Below are 23,399 nucleotides of genomic sequence, written 5' to 3'. Positions count from 1 at the left end.
ACTCGGGAGTGTCCCCGAAACACGAGCGCAAACCAGTTCACGTACCCTACTTCCTACCACCTCTTTCTCTCCTGCCATCTCCTTTCCCTGTAACAAACGGTCAAACCTCCGCATGAAGAATCTTTGTACCTTCTCGTATTCACCCTTTTGTCCTATCTACCGTTTTTTCCTATTTAAGTTAATTCCACTTATGAATAAAAATATTTTACTGTCTACGCTATTTTTGAACATGACGATACATTTGTGATTTCAGACTACCGTACTACATGTATTTTTCTATATCGCTATAAGTTGTCTTTACCATATCGATGTATTAATGATATAAATAAGAAGAGAAGTCCTGCTCGATGATATAATCTAATGCATTTTGTATTAAAAAACATCAAACAATCAATCAAAATTCATAATGAAGCCAGATTTTTTTATCATACGTTTTGACTAATGCAACTGTCAATGTTTTAAACGCGTCCTTTCATTGGTTCATAGTCTTGTTTCATAGCCAATCAAGCGCTCTGTTGCTTAACGTTATTTGATAAATACGCAGCGATACACTAATAATAAAATTACTAAAGAGGTATTTTCATTACTTATTGAACCATAATGGATAGTGATATACGTTTTTTTCCTGATGACATCCAATGTTTTAAATGATTTGTATACGTATTCAATTCAAGTCTAATTTTATATTCATATTGTTTATTGTAACATATTTTCGCGACTAATACTATGTCAATGCAATTCATTTAACCGGTACATCATTAATATTTGATTATTGCAACACGTGAACATGTGCAATTTTCGATTGATTCAGTCACGGTTACCCTCACTTTATGCGTAATACCACATAATTAGAAAATCGTTATGTATTTAAAGGCCATGGTACAAATTTGGTTATTATCAATCAATCATAGAATAGGTTAATGATTATATCGAACTCTTAGGCATCTTTCACGTTACATGATCTTCAGTTTTGATTTCAAAATATTGAAAATGCAGAAACCGTTTTAAGTCATTAAACTTTTTGTAAACCCAAAACAGGTACTGTAATGATTGTTGTGGTGCCACCTTAATTTAAATCTCTACATTCGTAGCCCTTGGGTTTATAAAAGCCAATGCTCTTCAAATTTCAGGCAGATATGCTGTAAGTTCAATTAAAATAATAGTTATTTTTACAAAAATCATGGTAAAATTTAATATCAGGCCATCTGTTTACTATTTCCAATTGATGCATGGTGTAATGAAAAGGAGTCACAGAGTGTCATCTTCCAATGACCCCATGGTGTGTTAGATCGTCACTTAGTCTACGTTAAGGTTCAAAATAGGCGAGTCTATAAGAATTTCATAAAGAATAGAGTCATAATCAGGAAAATTCAACATAAGGTATTCAACTGACTGATTAATTGTCTGTGGATGACACCCCAATAAAAGTGACACGATCACACCCATCGGATTAAGACAATCATAGATCTGCTTTGTTTTGCTATGATGAACACTCAATACAACACATGTTATCGGTCCAAACACGTTGTTTTTCACAGGAGACATATTTTGTTACCTTTAAAATAAAAATATTAACATTTTTTTTTTTTTAAACGCATTTTTATTTCTTCTATTTCCTAAATAAAACTTACTTTTTCCTTACTATAAGGCTTTGCATATATCAGGCACATGCGTGTAACTAGCAGATTTCAATACATATTTCATTAATCATTACATTAATTTATCCGCAATCATCAATGGTTATTAATTACTCAAAATTTAAGTCCCATCAACTGCAATCCAAACAAACACTTGCGAAAATATAACTCATAACACATGTAGTGGAATTTGTTCTGTTCGTCGGGTGCAGATCAAACAGTACAATTTGTGACGTCACAGCACAAGCTGTGTAAAGATCACTGCAATGGTTTGTATTTAAATAGGTCACATATACCGTATGAACCCACTTAAATCCCAAAATTGCGTCTAGGCTGGTCCAAACATACCATACCATCGGAAAATAAGAATCAATAATCCCAAGCAAATGAACAAATTTAGTTGATATTTGACTGTTAAGCTTGAACATTATCACAGACTTGGAGAATTTCAAGTGCTGGATTTGCTCTAAAAATCTACCCCGTCTTATAAACGAGTCAAGACAAAAACACCAGATTTCATGAGCAAAGTAGGGGGTCGTCTTATAAGCGGAGAAAATACGGTATGTATTGAAGTTCATTTTAAAAGTTATGATTATTAAAATTGACTAACAACTAAGTTCATACAACATTTCATTAAGCCAAATATCTTGCTTAGTCTTGTTTCTACTAAATAAAATCTAGTTGGTCATGATAATTATGAAGGTCATTTTCTTTTTAAATTAAAAAAAAACCCTGAAGAATGTAAGTTTTACATAAACTTAACCGAAGCAAAAAGTGAGCTTAGCTTCATAATGTTACAAGGAGTTTCAATAAATTGGGCCAGGTTTGTTAGTCTTCGTAGCGATATTTTGCAATGTTTATATAGAATATAAGGACTTTTTTGATATGTTCTTTATAGGCAGAGGATGTCATTAACAGATCGGGAATGGGACGACTTGAAGGCATTACTTGACAAGGCTGTGAACAAGTTCCTGGGTTTCAGTGAACCCTCTCTTGTTACAGCAGCACTCAAGTGTATAGACAATGGATATGATGAGAAGGAAACAGCAGGTATTTCCATATGATATATATGAAATAATTACAGTCTTTAACTTTACTCAAGATTAACTTGTAGCTTTATTTGCTTAAGTCTCTAGGTAATGTTATGTGTATTAATGAATTTTGATTACTGATAATGGAAAATAAAAGGAATAATATTAGAAGTTTTATTGTCTATAAAGTTTAACAATCTGGATCATCCAGGAAGTTGACAGTTTGAATAATCTAGGAGGTTTAACAATCTGAATAAGATAGGAAGTTTAACAATCTGAATCTATAAGATAGGAAGTTTAACAATCTGAATCTTCTGTTATCGTTGACATGGCTGAATATTTGTGATGGTATTCATCTTATGCCAGCCTTTTATATACTGATTGTGACTGTAACGTTTGTTTAAGATAAACTGCAGGCGTTTCTGGATGAGAGGCAGGCTCCCATGATTGCAGAGCGGCTGTTTGATGTTTGGGACAGCTACCGTTCATCCAGCAAGACACACAAAACCAAGAGGAAAAAGGTGGTAAACCCATTTGGAACTAAATCATCTGGATAAATCTTTTTTTTTATTCAAAAAATCATGACGTTTTATTTGATCCCTTTCTCAGACAAACATGACAAAATGTATAGTAACGCTCCATATGAAATTAGAAAGAGTGTTGGACTGTTGATGGTCCTTTTTGTTTAATTAATGATATGATACTATAAATACAAAATAACATACCTGGAAATATAAAAGCTGTTTCGGTGCTTCTATATAATATACAGATACATGTAGGGTACATGTTACTGTATGAATACTTTTCATATAATTTTTGTTGAAAGATTGTTCACATAAAATGAAGTTTGTTTATTAGTACACTGGTTTTTAGGGTGATAGGGGGAAATATTTCCAAATATCTACAAGATTTTGTAATTTAAATATAATTTTTAAAACTTATGGTTTGTTACAGGATGATTATGATGATGAAGTGGAAGAGGTTAAGAAGAAACCCAAATTTACGGAGCAGCCGGACAACCCGGATCCCAGCCCTGGACAGCTTACAGAGGAAAAGGTATAATGAAGAATAAAAAAAATGTTATGCAAATAATGATGTTAATTTGGTCACTTCTTTGTGATGGAAGAGTTAAATACCTGTAATAAGAGATGTTATAACACTGCCTTTCTTAGCTTGTTTGATTTTCGAAGGAAAAAAGTCTGGCTATTGTTACTACCATGGGGTATTTTTAATCAGTGTCGTTGTTGGCATTATGCAAAAGATGGCCATAACTAAAAAAATGTTTAGACATTCCTGTAAAACTTGGAACACACAGGGCTCTCAAAAGGCTTATGTTTTTGGAGAAGTGACTTCCCCCTCCAGTCAAATTAGGAAGAAGTGGTAAGATTTTGAAGGAGAACTGATGCCGACCCTAACACCTGATACAAATACTGTGCCATACCACAAAACCTCAATTTATATTCACATTCACCTTGATGAGTTTTTACTTGACAGAATATCCATAAAAAATGTATCCTTTTTGGCTAAGTAAAAGTGTTCTTGTCTAGAGTCTCCTTTTGTCCCTAAAGCATCTTAAATGAAAACAAAAACAATTGAATCAATCAGAATGGCCTTATACATGTACTGTTAAAGAAACATTAAATGTAGTGGGTGAATCTTATTTGGTTACAAATGGGATAGGGTACGAATGTCACATTCAGTTCTACTGTTATTTACTGGTCTTTGGTTAAATATTTTTTTTAAATATGCTGACATTTTAGAACCAAATGACATTTAAAATCCATGTCCTTGATGATTTATTGATGGGAGCGTTGAGAAATTAACTCCGAAAATTGTTCTGACAAAATGGCAGTCTCACCGAATCTTCCATTTTCTGACATCATAAACATGATGTCAATACTGTTAGTAAATGCTACATAAAGCAATATATAGTTTTGTGGTCACAAAACAGTTTTTCATCATGTACAATTCACAAAATAATTTTCAAATATTTGTCAAAAAGTGATATATTTGATTTTCTTAGCACCACCTTCCCCAATGGCAATGGTCACCTGTTGAAAAGCAACAATGCTAAAAATGGTGTGCTTTGTACAATACATTATCAATTGTTGTTTAAGTTTATTAATGCTTGACAACATTTTTCATCATTCCTCTGCCTTTTCTATCGCATTTCAACGAACTTATCATTTAATCAGGGTCTTCTCAATGTACATTCTGATTGGTTGACGCCTACTAGCGATGTTTTGATAATTGGCTGATAGGCGACCCAGTCATCCGATTTGGAGATTACCGATTATAAATGGCTAATTGCAATGTTTTTACTGCTGGAACAGTGGCTTAGTACTCGCTGTTTGACTGATTTAAAATTTGCTAATAATTGTCCGCGAAGTCAATATTGATTTGATGTTACAAATGGACATATTCTAATTCTGGAAATTTTAGGCGACCTGACACATGTTTCAAGAGACAATAGACAAATGAAAAGCATGACTCTGAATTTTGAAACTATTGAGGTATGCTCCATGTTTTACCTAAAACAATTAAAAACAGATGACCATTGGATTTGCTTTGTGGCACTCTAGTTCTTCATTGCTCTGACTTATTCTGGTCTTAAATATTTGCCCTTTTTCAGGCAGGAAAATGGTTAGCATAAACATTTGTATGAAATGCTCAATGTATTTTATAGATCAAGGAAATGATGCAGAATGCCCAGAAAATGATCCAGGAGAGGAAAGCTCAGTTAATGGGCAATCAGCAGCCCCCTCCAACTACACAAAACACCCAGGTAAGACAGCAGCCCCCTCCAACCACACAAAGCACCCAGGTAAGACAGCAGCACCCTCCAACCACACAACACACCCAGGTTAACATCAGCCCCCTCCAACCACACAACACACCCAGGTAAGACAGCAGCACCCTCCAACTACACAAAACACCCAGGTAAGACAGCAGCCCCCTCCAACCACACAACACACCCAGGTTAACATCAGCCCCCTCCAACCACACAACACACCTAGGTAAGACAGCAGCCCCCTCCAACCACACAAAACACCCAGGTTAGACATCAGCCCCCTCCAACCACACAACACACCCAGGTAAGACAGCAGCCCCCTCCAACCACACAAAACACCCAGGTTAGACAGCAGTCCCCTTCAACCACACAAAACACCCAGGTTAACATCAGCCCCCTCCAACCACACAACACACCCAGGTAAGACAGCAGCCCCCTCCAACCACACAACACACCCAGGTAAGACAGCAGCCCCCTCCAACCACACAACACACCCAGGTAAGACAGCAGCCCCCTCCAACCACACAACACACCCAGGTAAGACAGCAGCCCCCTCCATCCACACAACACACCCAGGTAAAACATCAGCCCCCTCCAACCACACAACACACCCAGGTAAGACAGCAGCCCCCTCCAACCACACAAAACACCCAGGTTAGACAGCAGTCCCCTTCAGCCACACAAAACACGCAGGTGATACATCAGCCCATTTTAGCCACACAGAAACACAGTATCCCACTCAAACCACACACAACACCTAAGTTAGACAGTGTTCTTGTTTGATTGGGTTTAGAGATACAGAATTCTTTGAAGTCAAACCTTTATTGGTTAACATATTTTAATAAGCTTTATTTCTAAATCAAAATTAAAGAAATATGAATACATGAATTTAAGCTGTAAGTTGGAATCAATTTAAGAGGGCAATTTTTTTGGCAATTTGAAGGAAAAAAGGTTTTTGAATGTTCAAAAGCCTTAATGTTAAGACAATCTTGAATCTTAACATTGTTGGACAGTTACCCTGATGTGTTCTACATTGCCAGGCCCAGAAGTACATGAATGATGCGAAAGAGAAGGCAAAGCGGGCGAATGAATTGCAAGCCCAGATACAAGCCCGACTAGCTAACATGGCTGGTTTACCTGCGCCCATGAAAGGCATGCCGCCCGTCAAATCTACAGACAAGAAACAGATACCCGATGTGCAGTAAGTTACATTATCGTACATTTCTTATTTTCCAATACCAATTGAGCTCCATGTGACGCCAAGTTTCCAGTTTCAATGAAAAATATTTTTTGAATTGTAATAAAATAGCTTCTTAATGCAAATCTTAATGCATTAGTTGGCAGTAGTATCAAGTATCTATGTTTTAAGATTGGAATATATAACTAATGGAAATAAAAGCACAGATTTATGTATATTTGTGGTGTTTGTTTCAGGAAAGCATTGCCCTCTTCGCAGTAAGTTCTTTTACAATTTTATTCTTCACAAAACACATCTTAACCTCTGCTATTTTGTGTTCGATGAGTTTATTACCGGTATATATAAATAAATATTAAAAATATAAAATATATTAAAGATTTTCTGAATCAAATTTTTTTGCTATTCCGAATTTTTTTATCTCAAACTTTTATACCATCGGCCATGTCAAGGACACAAGCCTGCTGCTCAAAGCCATCAGCTTTCTTGAGCATTGAGCTGAACTAGATTGATCTCACCCTAATCTATCACATGTAAGCTGAGGACAGTTTGATACAGTGATATCATTACAGGCCCACTCCACTGATCCTTGACTCTGAAGGCCGTACAATCGATGCTAAGACGGGAGAGGCCATCACATTACAGCACTATGCCCCAACACTGAAGGTAAGTAAAATAAATGAATGATATATATATGATAACATCTATTTGATATAGATGCCTGCCTCTCACTCAAGGGGTTGTTGGTTCAATCCCCACCAGTGATACGCTTCATGGCCTCTCAAAGAGGACACAAGTACTTGGTTCTACAAAGGAAACTGACTTTAGAGTGATTTTATAAGCTATTAGCTTTCATCACAATTGAGCTAAAAGTAATTAGTACAAACCAATTTTCTACATACGCTTAATAAGTAATTTTGATGGTAATGAAAACTTATTATGAATCCGCTTTATCTGTTGTAGTTATGGTGCATTGAAGGGGTTTATGATCAAGTCATTTCCAATTCTTTATTCCACAGGCCAACATCAGAGCCAAAAGGCGAGAACAGTTCAAAGGGTTGATAGATGCTCCCCCTGAGGAGATCAGTGCCTCAAAGTTCTTTGATCCTAGAGTCAGGTGAGTGATGCCATTGCTGCTTTGTTTTGTTTCAAATTGCTTTAGTTTATACGGTTGTGTAAAGGTTTCTGACCCACAAATAAGCCTGTTCCTTAATAGCTCCATTAACCTTGATGTTAAATGATGATGCCTGGTGACCTTTTACCTTGTATTTGCTGGCTAATTATTAATACGTAAACTTAATGACCGGAAAGCACATCATACATTACTCTTTGAATATTTTTGCCCTTTATTTCAATTAAGGAATGAATTGCGGGGTTCATTTCTTATATTTACACCTATAGTTCATTATTTTGTTCAAAAAACGTTAAAACAATACTTCATATCATTTCGGATTACCTTTCAGTAATCCCTTCTTACCCATTCTGTTAATAGAACGACCCGACTGTTACCGGAAACATTTTTTTCAAATGACGTCACATTAACGCGGGAAAAGATCAACCACTTGAAATCACTTTTTAACGTAAAATTAAAATACTTTTGGCAACAAAACGTTTAAAATATAATAACTTAGCACTTTCTAATATGTTGATTTATATTTTACGGGACCTGCTGACACAATACAAACAATAACAAGATCAATGGTTTTCATGTATATTGTTATGCGATGAATTGCGATCCGAACATATCCGAAGATGTTGCGTCCATCAATTGATGAACGCAATTGCTTAACCACAGTTCATTTAAGGAATGGAAGTTGAGGTGTAAATATATGAAATTGTACACTTCTGGAATGTTTTGCTAAAAATTGTAATGCATAAATATATATGCTTTTGCTTTTGAAATTATCAATATGACAAAATGCACCGGAATATGGGATTTCTGTTAAACATCTTTGCATTCTGTGAATTGTAAAGATATCTTAACTTGTCATTTATAAATGACAACTATTATAAATATGCAATTAGGAAATTTACAATTTAACCAACTCTCAATCATGAACTATTTACAGAAGTTATGTATCCATGGCTACATGTATTTTCAGTGGGCAGAATGCTCAGAGACAGAAGCGGGGCTTTAGGTTCCATGAGCAAGGCAAGTTCGAGCAACTGGCTCAGAGGCTTCGGACAAAGGTAACACACCATGACAATGACTTAAGCGAATTTTTAATCGAAGTTTTTTTTGTCCAGCAAGCACATACAGTTGGGTAATGCAGCACTATATGCTATATGTTTATCTCCTAGTTTCCTGATACTTAAATATATTGCAGAAGTATTGTCTTCAGTACTGATGTATCGGTAGTCATCTTGGTTAATAAAAATGTTCATCAAATTGATATTTACTGTTTCTGTTCATTGCTCAGAGTATCCATTGAAAAAATAACAGTGTTATTTATTGGTCAATGTTTGAGTAAAATTATATGCAGTATCTTGATGGTGTTTTAGCCCCTATAGTTTCATTAATTTTGCCATTGTTGTTAGTGTACATCTGCCTTATTTTGCCTCCATAGGCTCAGCTGGATCGACTTCAAAGTGAGATTTCACACGCAGCCAAGAGGACTGGTATTGCCTCAGCAGCTAAACTGGCAACCATCGCTCCCAAGCAAGAACTGGTCAGTTGTTTAATGAAAGTCTTTTTTTTTAAGACTTTGTGTTTGAAAAAGTAAAAAAATTGCACTATATGTTGGCTGCTTTATTTTAAATTGATCACTCTGTTATTGTTAAACCTGTTTCATTGTTGCAAGTACCATCCTCAAATTTCAGAAATAAGTAAATAAACATTGCCCCACTCCTGTCATGATGAATGTGTAATGAAGCCATAATTTACTTTTGTAAAAAATTAGTACCATTTCAAAATAAATACATGTATTTCTAACAAAAGAATATAAGCCAGGAGTGTTGCTTTTGTATAAAAAATATATATATTCTTCAATTGTTGGTATTTTAGTAAAACTGTAAATGGACAAAGAAATATAGGTTTTTAGTTAAGAACTGACATAATATATAGACTCAGTAAAGAATACTATATTATAATATAAAGGCACAGGGAAGTAGGTTAAAAACCACTAAATGTTCTGTTATTATATTCTTTGCTGTTTTCTTCAGGCTGCGGGTGAGATACCGGATGTTGAATGGTGGGACAGCTTCGTTATCCGTACGGTGTCATCGTAAGTTCTAGGTTACCATTATGCATTGATTACATGTGTGATGTAAATGAAATAACTTTCTGGCAGCATCAAACTTGTCATAATAACAGTTCTGTATCATTCTTTAAGTATTCAAAGCTGCACTGAAAAATAAATCATTGCTGTAAACGTTCAAACCGGTCTGTACACACTCAGAATAAAGTTACCAAGATGTCTTGGCAGCAGCAACTGATTATTCACTACTAATTTTTCTATGTCATATAACCAGGTTTTTAAGTTTTTCATTCATTAAATTTCACTGATATTTATATATTTGTACTAAACTATTGTTAGATATGACGCAGTGTTTGAGGAAGGAACAGACCTGAGGTCTCGGCTGGAGGGCATCACCCACCTTGTAGAACACCCTATACAGATGAAACCTCCTGGTATACTTACTAGTTCTTCGATAATATATTAAGCTCTGTCTATATTTAAAATGTATCATTATATATCGGTCAGGAATCTTTTGTTGGGAACTCACGAATTGTTAAAACTATTAACTTAAAGCTATACAAATCTTACCAGTTTGGCAAATATATATTTAGTAAATAGTTGGTGAGGCTCAATTTTTAATAAATCATGAGTATAACTCACAATTTATACCTAGGCTATGCTTATTGATAGATGAGCAACTTGTATCTTGTCTGGCCACTATTGGTTTGTTTTGCTTAATACTGTTATGAATGTGTTGCCAGATGAGCCAGAGAAGGAGCCATTGATCCCAATGTACCTGACGGCCGCGGAGAGGAAGAAGCTGCGACGACAGAATCGGACAGAGGCACAGAAGGAACTCCAGGAGAAGATTCGCCTCGGCCTGGCACCACCCATGGAACCCAAAGGTTAGGAACTACTTAATGTGTTTGAATACCTTATGTTGAATACCAAGAGAAAACTCAGTACATGTATCATAACTGTTAAAATAGTCCATTGATTTCATGTAAACTGTCTGCCAGGATACCGGTTTGGTGATGTAACATAACAGTTAAAATAGTCCATTGATTTCATGTAAACTGTCTGCCAGGATACCGGTTTGGTGATGTAACATAAAATATCTATGCAGGAAGACTGTTCCTATTGTAAAATGACATAACTAATAATAGTTTATACTTATTAATGGACCTCTCCCTACTTGTCAGAAACAGTAAAGCATGTGCCAGAAATAGTTGGAAGCATTTACAAATTTTGAATTTTATGTATACAGTATTAACAACACAATTTCAGTGCAATACATACAAGTCATATGACCACTGTTTTTGTTTGTTTTCAGTGCGTATGGCAAATCTGATGAGAGTTCTTGGTTCCGAAGCCGTTCAAGATCCTACAAAAGTGGAGGCACATGTTCGGGCTCAGATGGCTAAACGACAAAGGTTGGGTTTCGATCGGGTTTTATCTTTAGTATGGATTGAATTAAATATGCTTATGTGAGGAAACACAATAAAATATTTTCATGTACATGTATATCTGCTATAGATGGCCCATTAGTCAAAGATAAGAAAGTTCCATTTGTGAGAAAGGTAAGATATATACCTAAATGAAGTTTTATAAGGTGTGTTTCACCTTGGAGGAACGGCATAGATCCTTTTCATATTGAGTATAATGACAATGATTGTTGACGATCTGACTAAATTCCTCCAATCTTGCAGAGGTCATGAGGAGGCGAACGCTGCCAGAAAGCTGACAAAGGAACAAAGAAGAGATAAGAAAATCAATAAAATAAAAGAAGATACCTCGCTGGGAGTTCACGTGTCAGTATACAGGTATAACGTTTTGAGCCATATATATATATATTTATTGCTATTTTTTGCCATAGATTGCTGTTAGATTTTGAAATTTGTAACTGGCCTGGATACGTAAAGATTATATTTTGAACAAGCCTCTGTAAATTATGACTTGTCTTTATATATGTAAAGTTTAAATTTTGAACTAGCCTCTGTAAATTATGACTTGCCTTTATATGTAAAGTTAAAATTTTAAACAAGCCCCTGTAAAATTGTGGCTTACCTGGATTTGTTAAGTTGAAATTTTAAACAAGCCCCTGTAAAATTGTGACTTGCCTTGATTTGTAAAGTTGAAATTTTATCCAGCTCTGCAAGCATTTTATTTGGGCTTGTACCAATTTCACTTTGATACCTGATTTATGCTTGTTTTCAGAGTGAACGATCTCACTAATCCAGCAAAGAAGTTCAAGGTGGAGACAAACGCAAATCAGCTGTACATGACTGGCATTGTTGTCTTGTTTAAAGACTGTAATGTGGTTGTAGTCGAGGGAGGTAAGATTGATGGGCCTATCTTTAGTAGTTTAATTATTATGGGGTGTTCTCATTGAGGTTGAATAAGGTACCATTTCATAGACCGGACCATGCACCTACATGTCAACGTAGACAGATTTTTGTGCAACATGGTTGTGTGAAAAAATGCCAATGGGCCATTTAAGTAAGCCTACTTGGATGTCTGATAATGAATTATAAAAGTCCTGTTATGTTTGACTATATTTCCAAATAAAGAAATAAAGTACACATGTGTTTTAACAGGTCCTAAGCAACAAAGAAAATTCCGAAGGTTGATGCTACATCGGATAAAATGGGCAGAGGACAAACAGAAGAAGAAAAAAGACGGTAATAATCAAATGCTTGACAAGATATCAGTGTGTTTATTAATATCAGACAATTTGTAACAGTCTCCTCATAACTTCTGTTGACAGTTAATTATTATTATCTGATTTCTTTTGATTCATAGATAATTCATTTAAAAATAGTAAAATGTATAAAATTAATGATTCTAGAGGTTTTGATGATGGCTAAACTCCACATTTTAATAATATATCAGAATCTTATTATCATTGAATATTATCTTATGGACTACTAAAAGTGTTACCTTGATATTTCAGAAGATGAAGGTGATGATGTTGACAATACAAACAAATGTGTTCTTGTTTGGGAGGTATGTACAAAGTTCATGAAGATTTCATGTACAACTATTTAGTAATGTACTAGACAATCAAGCAGATATCTTGGTAACTTGGCAATCAAGCAGATATCTAGGTAACTTGGCAATCAAGCAGATATAATGGATACTTGGCAATCAGGCAGATATAATGGATACTTGGCACTCAGGCAGATACAAAAGGTTCTTGGCAATCAGGCAGATACAAAAGGTTCTTGGCAATCAGGCAGATACAAAAGGTTCTTGGCAATCAGGCAGATATAAAAGGTTCTTGGCAATCAGGCAGATGCAAAAGGTTCTTGGCAATCATGCATATACAAAAGGTTCGTGGCAATCATGCAGATACAAAAGGTTCTTGGCAATCATGCAGATACAAAAGGTTCTTGGCAATCATGCAGATACAAAAGGTTCTTGGCAATCATGCAGATACAAAAGGTTCTTGGCAATCAGGCAGATACAAAAGGTTCTTGGCAATCATGCAGATACGAAAGGTTCTTGGCAATCAGGCAGATACAAAAGGTTCTTGGCAATCAGGCAGATATAATGGATACTTGGCAATTAGCCAGATACAAAAGGTTATTGGCAATCGGGCAGATACAAAAGATTATTGGCAATCAGGCAGATACAAAAGGTTCTTGGCAATCGGGCAGATACAAAAGGTTCTTGGCAATCAGGCAGATACAAAAGGTTCTTGCCATTCAGGCAGATACAAAAGGTTCTTGGCAATCAGGCAGATATAAAAGGGTTCTTGGCAATCAGGCAGATATAAAAGGTTCTTGGCAATCAGGCAGATATAATGGATACTTGGCAATCATGCAGATACAAAAGGTTCTTGGCAATCATGCAGATACAAAAGGTTCTTGGCAATCAGGCAGATACAAAAGGTTCTTGGCAATCATGCAGATATGAAAGGTTCTTGGCAATCAGGCAGATACAAAAGGTTCTTGGCAATCAGGCAGATATAATGGATACTTGGCAATCAGCCAGATACAAAAGGTTATTGGCAATCGGGCAGATACAAAAGATTATTGGCAATCAGGCAGATACAAAAGGTTCTTGGCAATCAGGCAGATACAAAAGGTTCTTGGCAATCAGGCAGATACAAAAGGTTCTTGGCATTCAGGCAGATACAAAAGGTTCTTGGCAATCAGGCAGATATAAAAGGGTTCTTGGCAATCAGGCAGATATAAAAGGTTCTTGGCAATCAGGCAGATATAATGGATACTTGGCAATCAGGCAGATACAAAAGGTTCTTGGCAATCAGGCAGATATAAAAGGTTCTTGGCAATCAGGCATATATAAAAGGTTCTTGGCAATCAGGCAGATATAATGGATACTTGGCAATCATGCAGATACAAAAGGTTCTTGGCAATCATGCAGATATAAAAGGTTCTTGGCAATCAGGCAGATATAAAAGGTTCTTGGCAATCAGGCAGATATAAAAGGTTCTTAGCAATCACGCAGATATAAAAGGTTCTTAGCAATCATGCAGATATAAAAGGTTCTTGGCTTAGCAGTTTCAAAAGGTTCTTGGCAATCAGGCAGATACAAAAGGTTCTTGGCAATCAGGCAGATATAAAAGGTTCTTGGCAGACAGATATAAAAAGTTCTTAGCAATCATGCAGATACAAAAGGTTCTTAGCAATCATGCATGATATAAAAGGTTCTTGGCAATCAGGCAGATACAAAAGGTTCTTGGCAATCATGCAGATACGAAAGGTTCTTGGCAATCAGGCAGATACAAAAGGTTCTTGGCAATCAGGCAGATATTATGGATACTTTGCAATCAGCCAGATACAAAAGGTTATTGGCAATCGGGCAGATACAAAAGATTATTGGCAATCAGGCAGATACAAAAGGTTCTTGGCAATCAGGCAGATACAAAAGGTTCTTGGCATTCAGGCAGATACAAAAGGTTCTTGGCAATCAGGCAGATATAAAAGGGTTCTTTGCAATCAGGCAGATATAAAAGGTTCTTGGCAATCAGGTAGATATAATGGATACTTGGCAATCAGGCAGATACAAAAGGTTCTTGGCAATCAGGCAGATACAAAAGGTTCTTGGCGTTCAGGCAGATACAAAAGGTTCTTGGCAATCAGGCAGATATAAAAGGTTCTTGGCAATCAGGCAGATATAAAAGGTTCTTGGCAATCAGGCAGATATAATGGATACTTGGCAATCATGCAGATACAAAAGGTTCTTGGCAATCATGCAGATATAAAAGGTTCTTGGCAATCAGGCAGATATAAAAGGTTCTTGGCAATCAGGCAGATATAAAAGGTTCTTAGCAATCATGCAGATATAAAAGGTTCTTAGCAATCATGCAGATATAAAAGGTTCTTGGCAATCAGGCAGATACAAAAGGTTCTTGGCAATCAGGCAGATATAAAAGGTTCTTGGCAGGCAGATATAAAAAGTTCTTAGCAATCATGCAGATACAAAAGGTTCTTAGCAATCATGCATGATATAAAAGGTTCTTAGCAATCATGCAGATACAAAAGGTTCTTGGCAATTATGCAGATACAAAAGGTTCTTGGCAATCATGCAGATATAAAAGGTTCTTGGCAATCAGGCAGATATAAAAGGTTCTTGGCAATCAGGCAGATATAAAAGGTTCTTAGCAATCATGCAGATATAAAATGTTCTTAGCAATCATGCAGATATAAAAGGTTCTTGGCTTAGCAGATACAAAAGGTTCTTGGCAATCAGGCAGATACAAAAGGTTCTTGGCAATCAGGCAGATATAAAAGGTTCTTGGCAGGCAGATATAAAAAGTTCTTAGCAATCATGCAGATACAAAAGGTTCTTAGCAATCATGCATGATATAAAAGGTTCTTAGCAATCATGCAGATACAAAAGGTTCTTGGCAATTATGCAGATACAAAAGGTTCTTGGCAATCATGCAGATATAATTGGTACTTATAATACAGCGGATATAAAGGGTTCTTGGCAATCAAGTGGAGATAAAGGATACTTGGCCATCAATCAGATATAATGGGTACTTCGTTATCATTCAGATATAATGGATACCATGTTATCAAGCAGATATAAACCAAGACGTTACTGATTGGCAGGACTGAATAAGTTATGCATTGTAAGCGAAAAAGATGTAAAAAAAAATATATGACAATCAGAAGCAGTACTTGGTTAACAAGCATCATAATATTAACAGAAGAATTATACTTGGCAGTTACTAGTAAGCAGATATGGATTAAAAATTGAAGTTGTTAACAAGTAAGACCTGAGTATTGAATATAAAAAAAAGAACCTTTGATACAAAGAAAGATACAGACATGTATATCAAGTTATTGAAGACTAATAAAAAATATTCATGCATAATTAAAAAGTCCTACAAATGTGTAGTTATTATTTTGTGTGTATTTTAACATTCAGGGCACTACGGTGAACAGGGCATTTACAGAGATGAAGTTCAAGGTCTGTCCGACAGAGGCATTTGCGCGTGAGCAGTTCAGGAAGAGTAACGTGGAATCTTATTGGGACCTCGCATTCAGTGGGGCTGTGCTCGAGAATGCCGGAGAGGAGTTGTGATCGGAGAAACTTGGGAACCAGTTGAAACTGGTCAGGATGGAAATTCTCATTTACAATTTTAAATGTTAATACAAATGATTGAAATACAGGGAATAAACCAGTCGCCAATACAGTGAAATTGCTGATTTCTGCGCATTGCCATGTCAAGGTTGTATGTTGCAGTTGTTTGACCTTAAGAGATGGGGCTGGCCCATTATATGGAAAATCATTTTGCTTCGGTGTGTTTGAAAAGTTGCCTGTAATCTGGTGATTAATGTAAACTATTGGAAATGTAGTCTGTTTATCTGCATGTAACCTTATGAATCTTGGCACTTGAAACTGGAAAATGTAAGCAGGGACAGCTTGTTTGAGAAAGAAGCGTTATTTAAATTAGTGATCAGACTGACAAATTATGATCCAAGTTAGGAAAGGCCCTGCAGCACTTTTTTCATTTCTTTGTCAAATGGAAGGTAACGGTTTGGAGATCAGAGAATGTCATTGTTAAGTATAGTTGTTACCTATAAACCTTTGAAAATCATTTTATCTCCTCCTTAGAGAGATACCACTTCAGCTTGACTTCGGCTACAGGAGTATTGCTTCAGTTCTACTCAATTAGAAGTGTTTGAGTTGATATTTGTAGGAAGTAAAATCTACGAAGCACTAACCGTGTGAAACATTCTTTATAATTGTGAATACATGTTTGAAAAACCAACAAGTAGTTGGTGTATCCCATGGTTCCTGTTGCCATGACCGCAGCTTGTTTTTAGAAAGAATCCAAACACTGGTAATGTCTATAGACTGTCTTATAGAGGTATGATGGAGAAATGTCTGTGCTAGATCATTTATACTGTACATGTTGAATCATAACTTAATGATGTTCAATAAACTTAATATTGTGGGGATATTATGTACATGTATTTGTTGTTTCTGTTGAAATTGAAGACTTAGTGTACATTATAAATGAAATAAACAAATAAAACTTTATTTTAAGCTTCCGTGTTGTTGGTGATTTGTCATCAGCATTGTTGTCATGCCAAAATATCAACATAAAACTGCAAACATATGTGACTATAGCTCACAAGCATTACAAGTTGCTCACTTGACCCTAACTGTTCTCATGTTACTAGTGACAAAATGCATGTGTAGCAAAGACCTTACTCTAGCTCTCTTGAGCATCTTAAAAAAGTATTGCAGTTAATTACTAGTAGTGTTGTGGTCCACATTTTAATCTTGCAAAAACTGACGATACCATAGAACAAATTTTTATTTTCTCAGGTAACTTGTGCAGCTTTGATAACTAAGCATCTTCATGAAACAAGTGTATCTATAAATACACTGTATTTGTCCTACTTCACTTCTATGCAATTTAATATCTAGGACAAAATAATAAAAACAAAATGTGACACGATCTGTGACCACAAGGCCACAGGCAAAAACGACAGAACACGAGAAATAAAAGTTTTTGACACTGATTTTAAGCTAACATTGGTTCTATTTTTATTTCCCTGTTAGTTGAAAAGAAAAAGAAATTACCCAGTCTAAAAATTTAAAACAAGGTGATTTCTTGCATTATGTCATTTTTGGCTGTCGCTTAGTATTCACAGACTGGCATGTTTGTAAAACATGTCAAGCACCTTGTATCAGAAACCAACGTAAGGGTGTTTGGCCTTGCTATTAAAAGGCAATTATTTTAATTAAAAAGCAATTAAGTAAAGATTCTTGGATAATTTTAACAAAAACAAGAGGGCCCTGAAGGCCCTGAATTGCTCACCTGATCCAATAAAGATCCTCAACAATAACATTCTGATGAAGTTCCATGAACATATGGCATCTAGAGTGTTAAAATACTTTTCCCATTATTTGACCTGGTGACCTAGTTTTTGACCGCACATGACCCAGATTCGAACTTGGCCAAGAGCTAATTAATATAAACATTCTGACTAAGTTTCATGAACATAAAAGTCATAAATGAGACCTCAAGAGTGTTAACAAGATTTTCCTTCAATTTGACCTGGTGACCTAGTTTTTGACCGCACATGACCCAGAATCGAACTTGACCTAGAGAGTATTAATATTAACATTACCAAGTTTCCTGAAGATACAGTCATAAATGTGACCTCTATAGTGTTAACAAGCTTTTCCTTTAATTTGACCTGGTGACCTAGTTTTTAACCCCAGATGACCCAATATCGAACTCGTTCAAGATTTTATTGAGGGTAACATTCTGACCAAGTTTCATTAAGATAGTGCCCAAATTGTGACCTCTAGAGTGTTAACAGTCAAATTGTTGACGATGGACACAGGACGATCACAATAGATCACCTTGAGCACTTCGTGCTCAGGTGAGCTAATAAGGAAAAATACTTCTACTGACTGAAACAAAAGAGATTATCTTCTGGTCTGACCTACTAAATTAATTGTCTTTAGGTCAAACCCTTTTTGTTTATTTTGTGTACAAATCTTTCAAAAACATTTGGTTTTAACCTTTTATTTGACATACTGACATTAGAAATAATAGGTCTAGAGCACTCGACAAAATGAAATGAAGTAACGTGAGCCTAGGACAAACTATTTTTTTAATGTTTTTTGCAGAATGTCGATATTGACCTACTGGCCTCAAAAATTAGGTCAGCTGCTGGCAGGATGATTTAGTTCGGGATTGAGAGCTTATAATTTTAGACTCAAGCAGTTGTAATGTTTTTTCCTGGACATTTGCATTAGCAATAGTACATTAAAATGGATATACTTAATTTTGGAAATAACTTCAACAAGGATCTTGGCCCCTTAACTTTGCTTGGGGCCAGAAGCCATCACTACTATTTTTTTAGGATTTGGTTGTTTGGTCTGTATCATCGGCCAACCATTCTTGTGACATGAACCTATGTCAAACTGTTCTTCAAAGTTATTGTGCAGACAAAGTTTAAAAACTGCCTTTACCTTTGACCAGCTAACCAGAGTCAAATACAACCTGAGTTATGCTAACTTTGGAACAGGAATTTTGTCCATGATTGGCTCAAATTCAGTTGCTGCATGTAAAATCATCAAAAAAGACAGATAGGAATGATAAATATATTTAGTTTTATATAAAACAATTCAACAGTCAAATATTAATAACAATTGAACAGCATTGCTTTAATAGGGAGAAAGGCAAGATGCTTAATGTTAAGATCCTATAATGCAGGAATGTAAATCAGTTGTCTCTACTCAGTATTAAGAGCCCAATATAATATACATCATACATGCATTTAACTCTCAACTATTATGCAATAAATATAACATAACAAATGAAACAAAATTATGCTAAACATACTCCTTTCACATTATCTATATTCAATGCAATCTATATTGCCTCCAGGGTTTAACACTTCACTGTCTATCTTCAATCTTTTAACATTAACAAATGTTTCACTTTAATTTAATACATATATTGCACTTCAAAGAATTTGTTAGCATATCATGAATTCTACTGATATGGGTGTCCACATTTTTTTGTTTGACCATCAAAAATGTTATAATTTTGCCATAAGGTAAAGTCAAATATAGAAGGTTTTAGTACCTTCTGAAGTTAATCCCATATTACTATTTTGGCAATGTATGTGTGTCAGAACAATATTCACCGAAAACATGAAAAATCTGATATATAACTCTTGGAATCTCCCTTTTCCATGTTAGCCACGACGTCTCGTAGTCCGAGCTGTTTTGCTATTCTATACTGAACTTTAACATCCTTGCACAGGGGTAAGAGTTTCTTGATGTTATTGGGAGCCTGTGGGGATTTCTCTGTGCACTGCTGATACCTGGAAACAAACCAGTATTACAGCAGATGGAATAAAGCCCTTCTTTTGAGGTACGCAAAGTTTATGTTTAGTACAGAAGTACTTGGAAATAATCAGATTTGTTGTCAAAACAAATACCATTTTGGAGAACACTCAACTATTTGTGTCCCCAAAACTTGTTTCACCCATCCGGTAAACAACCTTTAAAGGGACTAGATAATTGCAAGAAAAAAAAGAAAATTGTCAAACACATAAAATTGACATCCTTGTGAACAATGCATTGGATCTTTTTTTACTAATTATCACATTGCTTACGACACTTGAATCTTTTGCAGTTTTTGCAAATTTTTCAATTCAGAATTTACTGGGGTTGTCTACCACATAAATCCCAGTAAGTTTAAAAATAGTGTCAGTATATTTATCTGTGCTCGTAAACTGGGATACCATTATGCACTATTGTTAAATGGGGAAGCCTAGATGAGACAACATTATGATTGTTGCGTTTATTCTTTAAATCATGTAAAATGATGTATTATCAAGCTCTAACTAGCTTGCATTGACAATTCTGGGCATGTTTTGAGGAAATATTGTATTTGCCAATTTTTTGACCATCTGGTGTCTAGTCCCTTTTAGAGTCCACACATACCTTTCAACAGCTTCCTCTACCAGCTGTGGTGTAATCTTGACATGGGCCCTGAACTCCTGCAGGTACTTCATATCGCCCCTATTGATGACATTATTGCAAAGTGCCTGGGGCCAATTTTCCCTCTGCTGATAAGCCTCACATATAATGTAAACCTGAAATACAATATAGTAGATAATTGTATGTCGCAGTGAAAGATTGCAATATATTTCATCGAGTGAGCACCCAAAAGCTATACGTCACTGATGGCATAGTAACTAGAGCAATATTTATTTTCAGTGTTCACGAGATGAAATAAATTCCAATCTTACACTGAAATGAACAATTGATCAAAAAGAGCTTCAAATTATGCAAACGTAACATGTTTTCAGAATTGACGTCGTTGAAATTGTGTCCCAGCCTTGTGCAATCTGACGTTTGATTTGAAAGTGAGTGCGTGGTAAAATGTCAATACAGTGAAAACTACCATACGATAATTTCACTGTCTGAAACAGTGAAATATCAACATGATATTCACTGATAGATCTCCAGAAATTGTGACATCTACAAGGGCACCTGCATTTTTTGCTGTTAAATTCGGAATTATTCCCTTTATAACTGTAAACAAGTAAAAGTATGCAAAGAGACATATTAATGAACAACTTGAAACTACATATGTAAAAAAATCATCATAACCTGCTTATTCAATTTATTGATAACAGACCTAAAGTTGACATTATTTAAGCATAAATCATAGCCATGTTTGCATTCTAATTTTGAAACTACGAGAACATAGAAACTTTAACAGTATTTTGTGATGTAAAACATAGTCATAATGGAATTAAATATTCCTACTAAAACTCCAAATAGCATGCTAAGAGTAATTACCTCAGTAAATAGAGGGTGATCAGCTATCAACAGATTTGCTCCTTTTCGTGTCAGATTAATAAACTGCTGGTTAGCGGAGAGATATTTGATTTGCAGGGCCACAAGACGGGCTTTTCGTATGCAAGTTTGGGCATGGCGTAGACAATTGTCTTTGACGTAACTCTCTGCTGCTTCTGCCAAGAACTGGGCCACCTTTTGTAAGGCTGAATTGTCACTGTTATCTGTGAATAAAGCACGTTGTTGATATAGTTAAAACCATAACAAAGCATTCTTAAGGCCATGGTCCACCAAATTGAATGTTGGCTGAAATTTGGTACGAAATTCGTTTATGACTTAACTTTAAAACATTGTATACAAAAATGATCCCATTATCTGTTGAGTTCCAGTGCAACCGAGCTGACATCTATTACCATAATGTAATACCATTTTGTAAAACATATTTAGTACTCAATCATGATATTTGTTTGAGTTTGATAAGATGTACATGTCATTATGGGGATTCAGCATAGAGCATCAAACAAATATAAGTTATGAAACTGAAACCATAAACTTCATCGTTAAACCTACCCAAGGTACGTCCCTTTAATTTGTTGAGAATTTTGTTTGCATTGTCCTCTAGCAGCTGTGCAATTTCCCGGTACATCATGAACTTCAGGGCAACCATTGTATAGGTCTCCGTGTCTGCTGGATGATATCTCTTCAGGTAATCCAGTATCGCTGTCTTGATTTTTGACTCCTGTGATTATAACTAGGGATGCAAACGAATATTCGAATATTCGAATATTCGATCAAACGTTTGGTATTCGAATGTCAAAATCGGTATTCGAATATTCGGAAAAAGAGTAATGATACTAATTCTCAATAAAGAAAGTTTGTTTGTTTTGTTTTTACAACGACTGGCCCCTAATGCCAGAGGTGTGAATGTGATGACAATACACTAAACACGTGTCATATGTCATTAAGGGACATATCGTCGGGTACTGTAAAAAGTCCCCTTACTTTTACAATAACTGACTAGGAATTGGCTTTAACGTTTAAACACCAATGTTTTGTCCTGGCTGCAAATTAAGCTGGGCAACATAGCTCAAATCGCCGTATGGTTATGAATGCCATGTGCTACAGTAATGTTGTTACATATATGTGCTTTAAATTGTATTCCATGTTTCGATACAACGTTCGCGCTTTAAAATGTAAATGTATAGTATAGCGTTTTATGATATATTTCCTCCATTGTTGAACACTGGATGAGTCAAATCCAGATATGTTTTCGTTTTATTTTTTTACTAGTTCCCGAGTTGGTTTGGGTTTTCCATAGTTACATTTAGTCAATTTAAAGATCAATCTCAGAACGAGGCTGCTTGTCCTATGGAAAGACCCTCTGTTGGCGCAAAACGCTATTTGACTAGGACTCTGGGACAGCTAATTTCACATTGTTTACACATATAAAGGCAGCGGAATTGAAATTATTTGATTGTGTTGTTTGTCTGTTTATAATATATTCTTTTTTCTTCCTGAAAATTGCGAATTTCAAAGGCATATTTGGAGAAAATCGGGGTCCGCCGCTACGACAAATACGGTCAAATTGCCCCGGCTATTACTTAAGCGAATAATAATAGTAGTTTACTACATCTTCCAAAATATTGATTTCGGTAAACGAATATTCGAATATTCGATCGAAAGAATTACCGAATATTCGAATATCAATTTTGCCATTCGTTTGCATCCCTAATTATAACATTGGTG

At 35.6% G+C, this 23,399-nt stretch overlaps 2 protein-coding genes across 4 annotated transcripts in view; one reads left to right on the top strand and one right to left on the bottom strand.

Moving 5' to 3' along the window:
• Positions 1-504: 504 nt before the first annotated feature.
• Positions 505-17,361, top strand: LOC128228842 (U4/U6 small nuclear ribonucleoprotein Prp3-like). Of its 3 annotated transcripts, XM_052940359.1 has the most exons (21): positions 560-574; positions 2,074-2,197; positions 2,536-2,687; positions 3,074-3,189; positions 3,623-3,724; positions 5,355-5,453; positions 6,500-6,660; positions 6,894-6,914; positions 7,227-7,320; positions 7,674-7,771; positions 8,757-8,844; positions 9,222-9,323; positions 9,817-9,878; positions 10,191-10,285; positions 10,595-10,738; positions 11,167-11,266; positions 11,543-11,656; positions 12,051-12,169; positions 12,431-12,514; positions 12,787-12,839; positions 16,236-17,361. In XM_052940359.1, the coding sequence occupies exons 3-21, from the start codon at positions 2,543-2,545 to the stop codon at positions 16,389-16,391; spliced, it is 1,953 nt and encodes a 650-aa protein (XP_052796319.1). In that variant the 5' UTR covers positions 560-574; positions 2,074-2,197; positions 2,536-2,542; the 3' UTR covers positions 16,392-17,361. The 3 variants fall into 3 exon arrangements, with proteins under 3 accessions (XP_052796318.1, XP_052796319.1, XP_052796317.1); XM_052940358.1 differs by lacking the exon at positions 2,074-2,197 and having other exon boundaries at positions 505-574; XM_052940357.1 differs by lacking the exon at positions 560-574 and having other exon boundaries at positions 592-2,197.
• A 1,548-nt stretch (positions 17,362-18,909) lies between these two features.
• Positions 18,910-23,399, bottom strand: part of LOC128228030 (spatacsin-like) — a 45,749-nt gene continuing 41,259 nt past the window's right edge. The window contains 4 exon segments of the mRNA XM_052939062.1: positions 18,910-20,167; positions 20,793-20,944; positions 21,657-21,877; positions 22,224-22,392. Of these exon segments, the coding sequence (XP_052795022.1) occupies positions 19,984-20,167; positions 20,793-20,944; positions 21,657-21,877; positions 22,224-22,392 (726 nt within the window). The 3' untranslated portion in view covers positions 18,910-19,983.

Source organism: Mya arenaria, chromosome 3 (genome assembly GCF_026914265.1).
Source record: "Mya arenaria isolate MELC-2E11 chromosome 3, ASM2691426v1".
Taxonomy (NCBI): Eukaryota; Metazoa; Mollusca; class Bivalvia; order Myida; family Myidae; genus Mya; species Mya arenaria.
The sequence above is the reverse complement of the archived record's forward strand: the minus strand, read 5'-3'. Positions and strand labels throughout refer to the sequence as shown.

Bases quoted from the DNA above. Each gene is read 5' to 3' on its own strand.
- LOC128228842 (XM_052940358.1), top strand. From the start codon at position 2,543: ATGTCATTAACAGATCGGGAATGGGACGACTTGAAGGCATTACTTGAC. The intron at 3,725-5,354 runs GTATAATGAAGA...TGTATTTTATAG, and splicing joins GACAGCTTACAGAGGAAAAG to ATCAAGGAAATGATGCAGAA. The intron at 5,454-6,499 runs GTAAGACAGCAG...CTACATTGCCAG, and splicing joins CAACTACACAAAACACCCAG to GCCCAGAAGTACATGAATGA.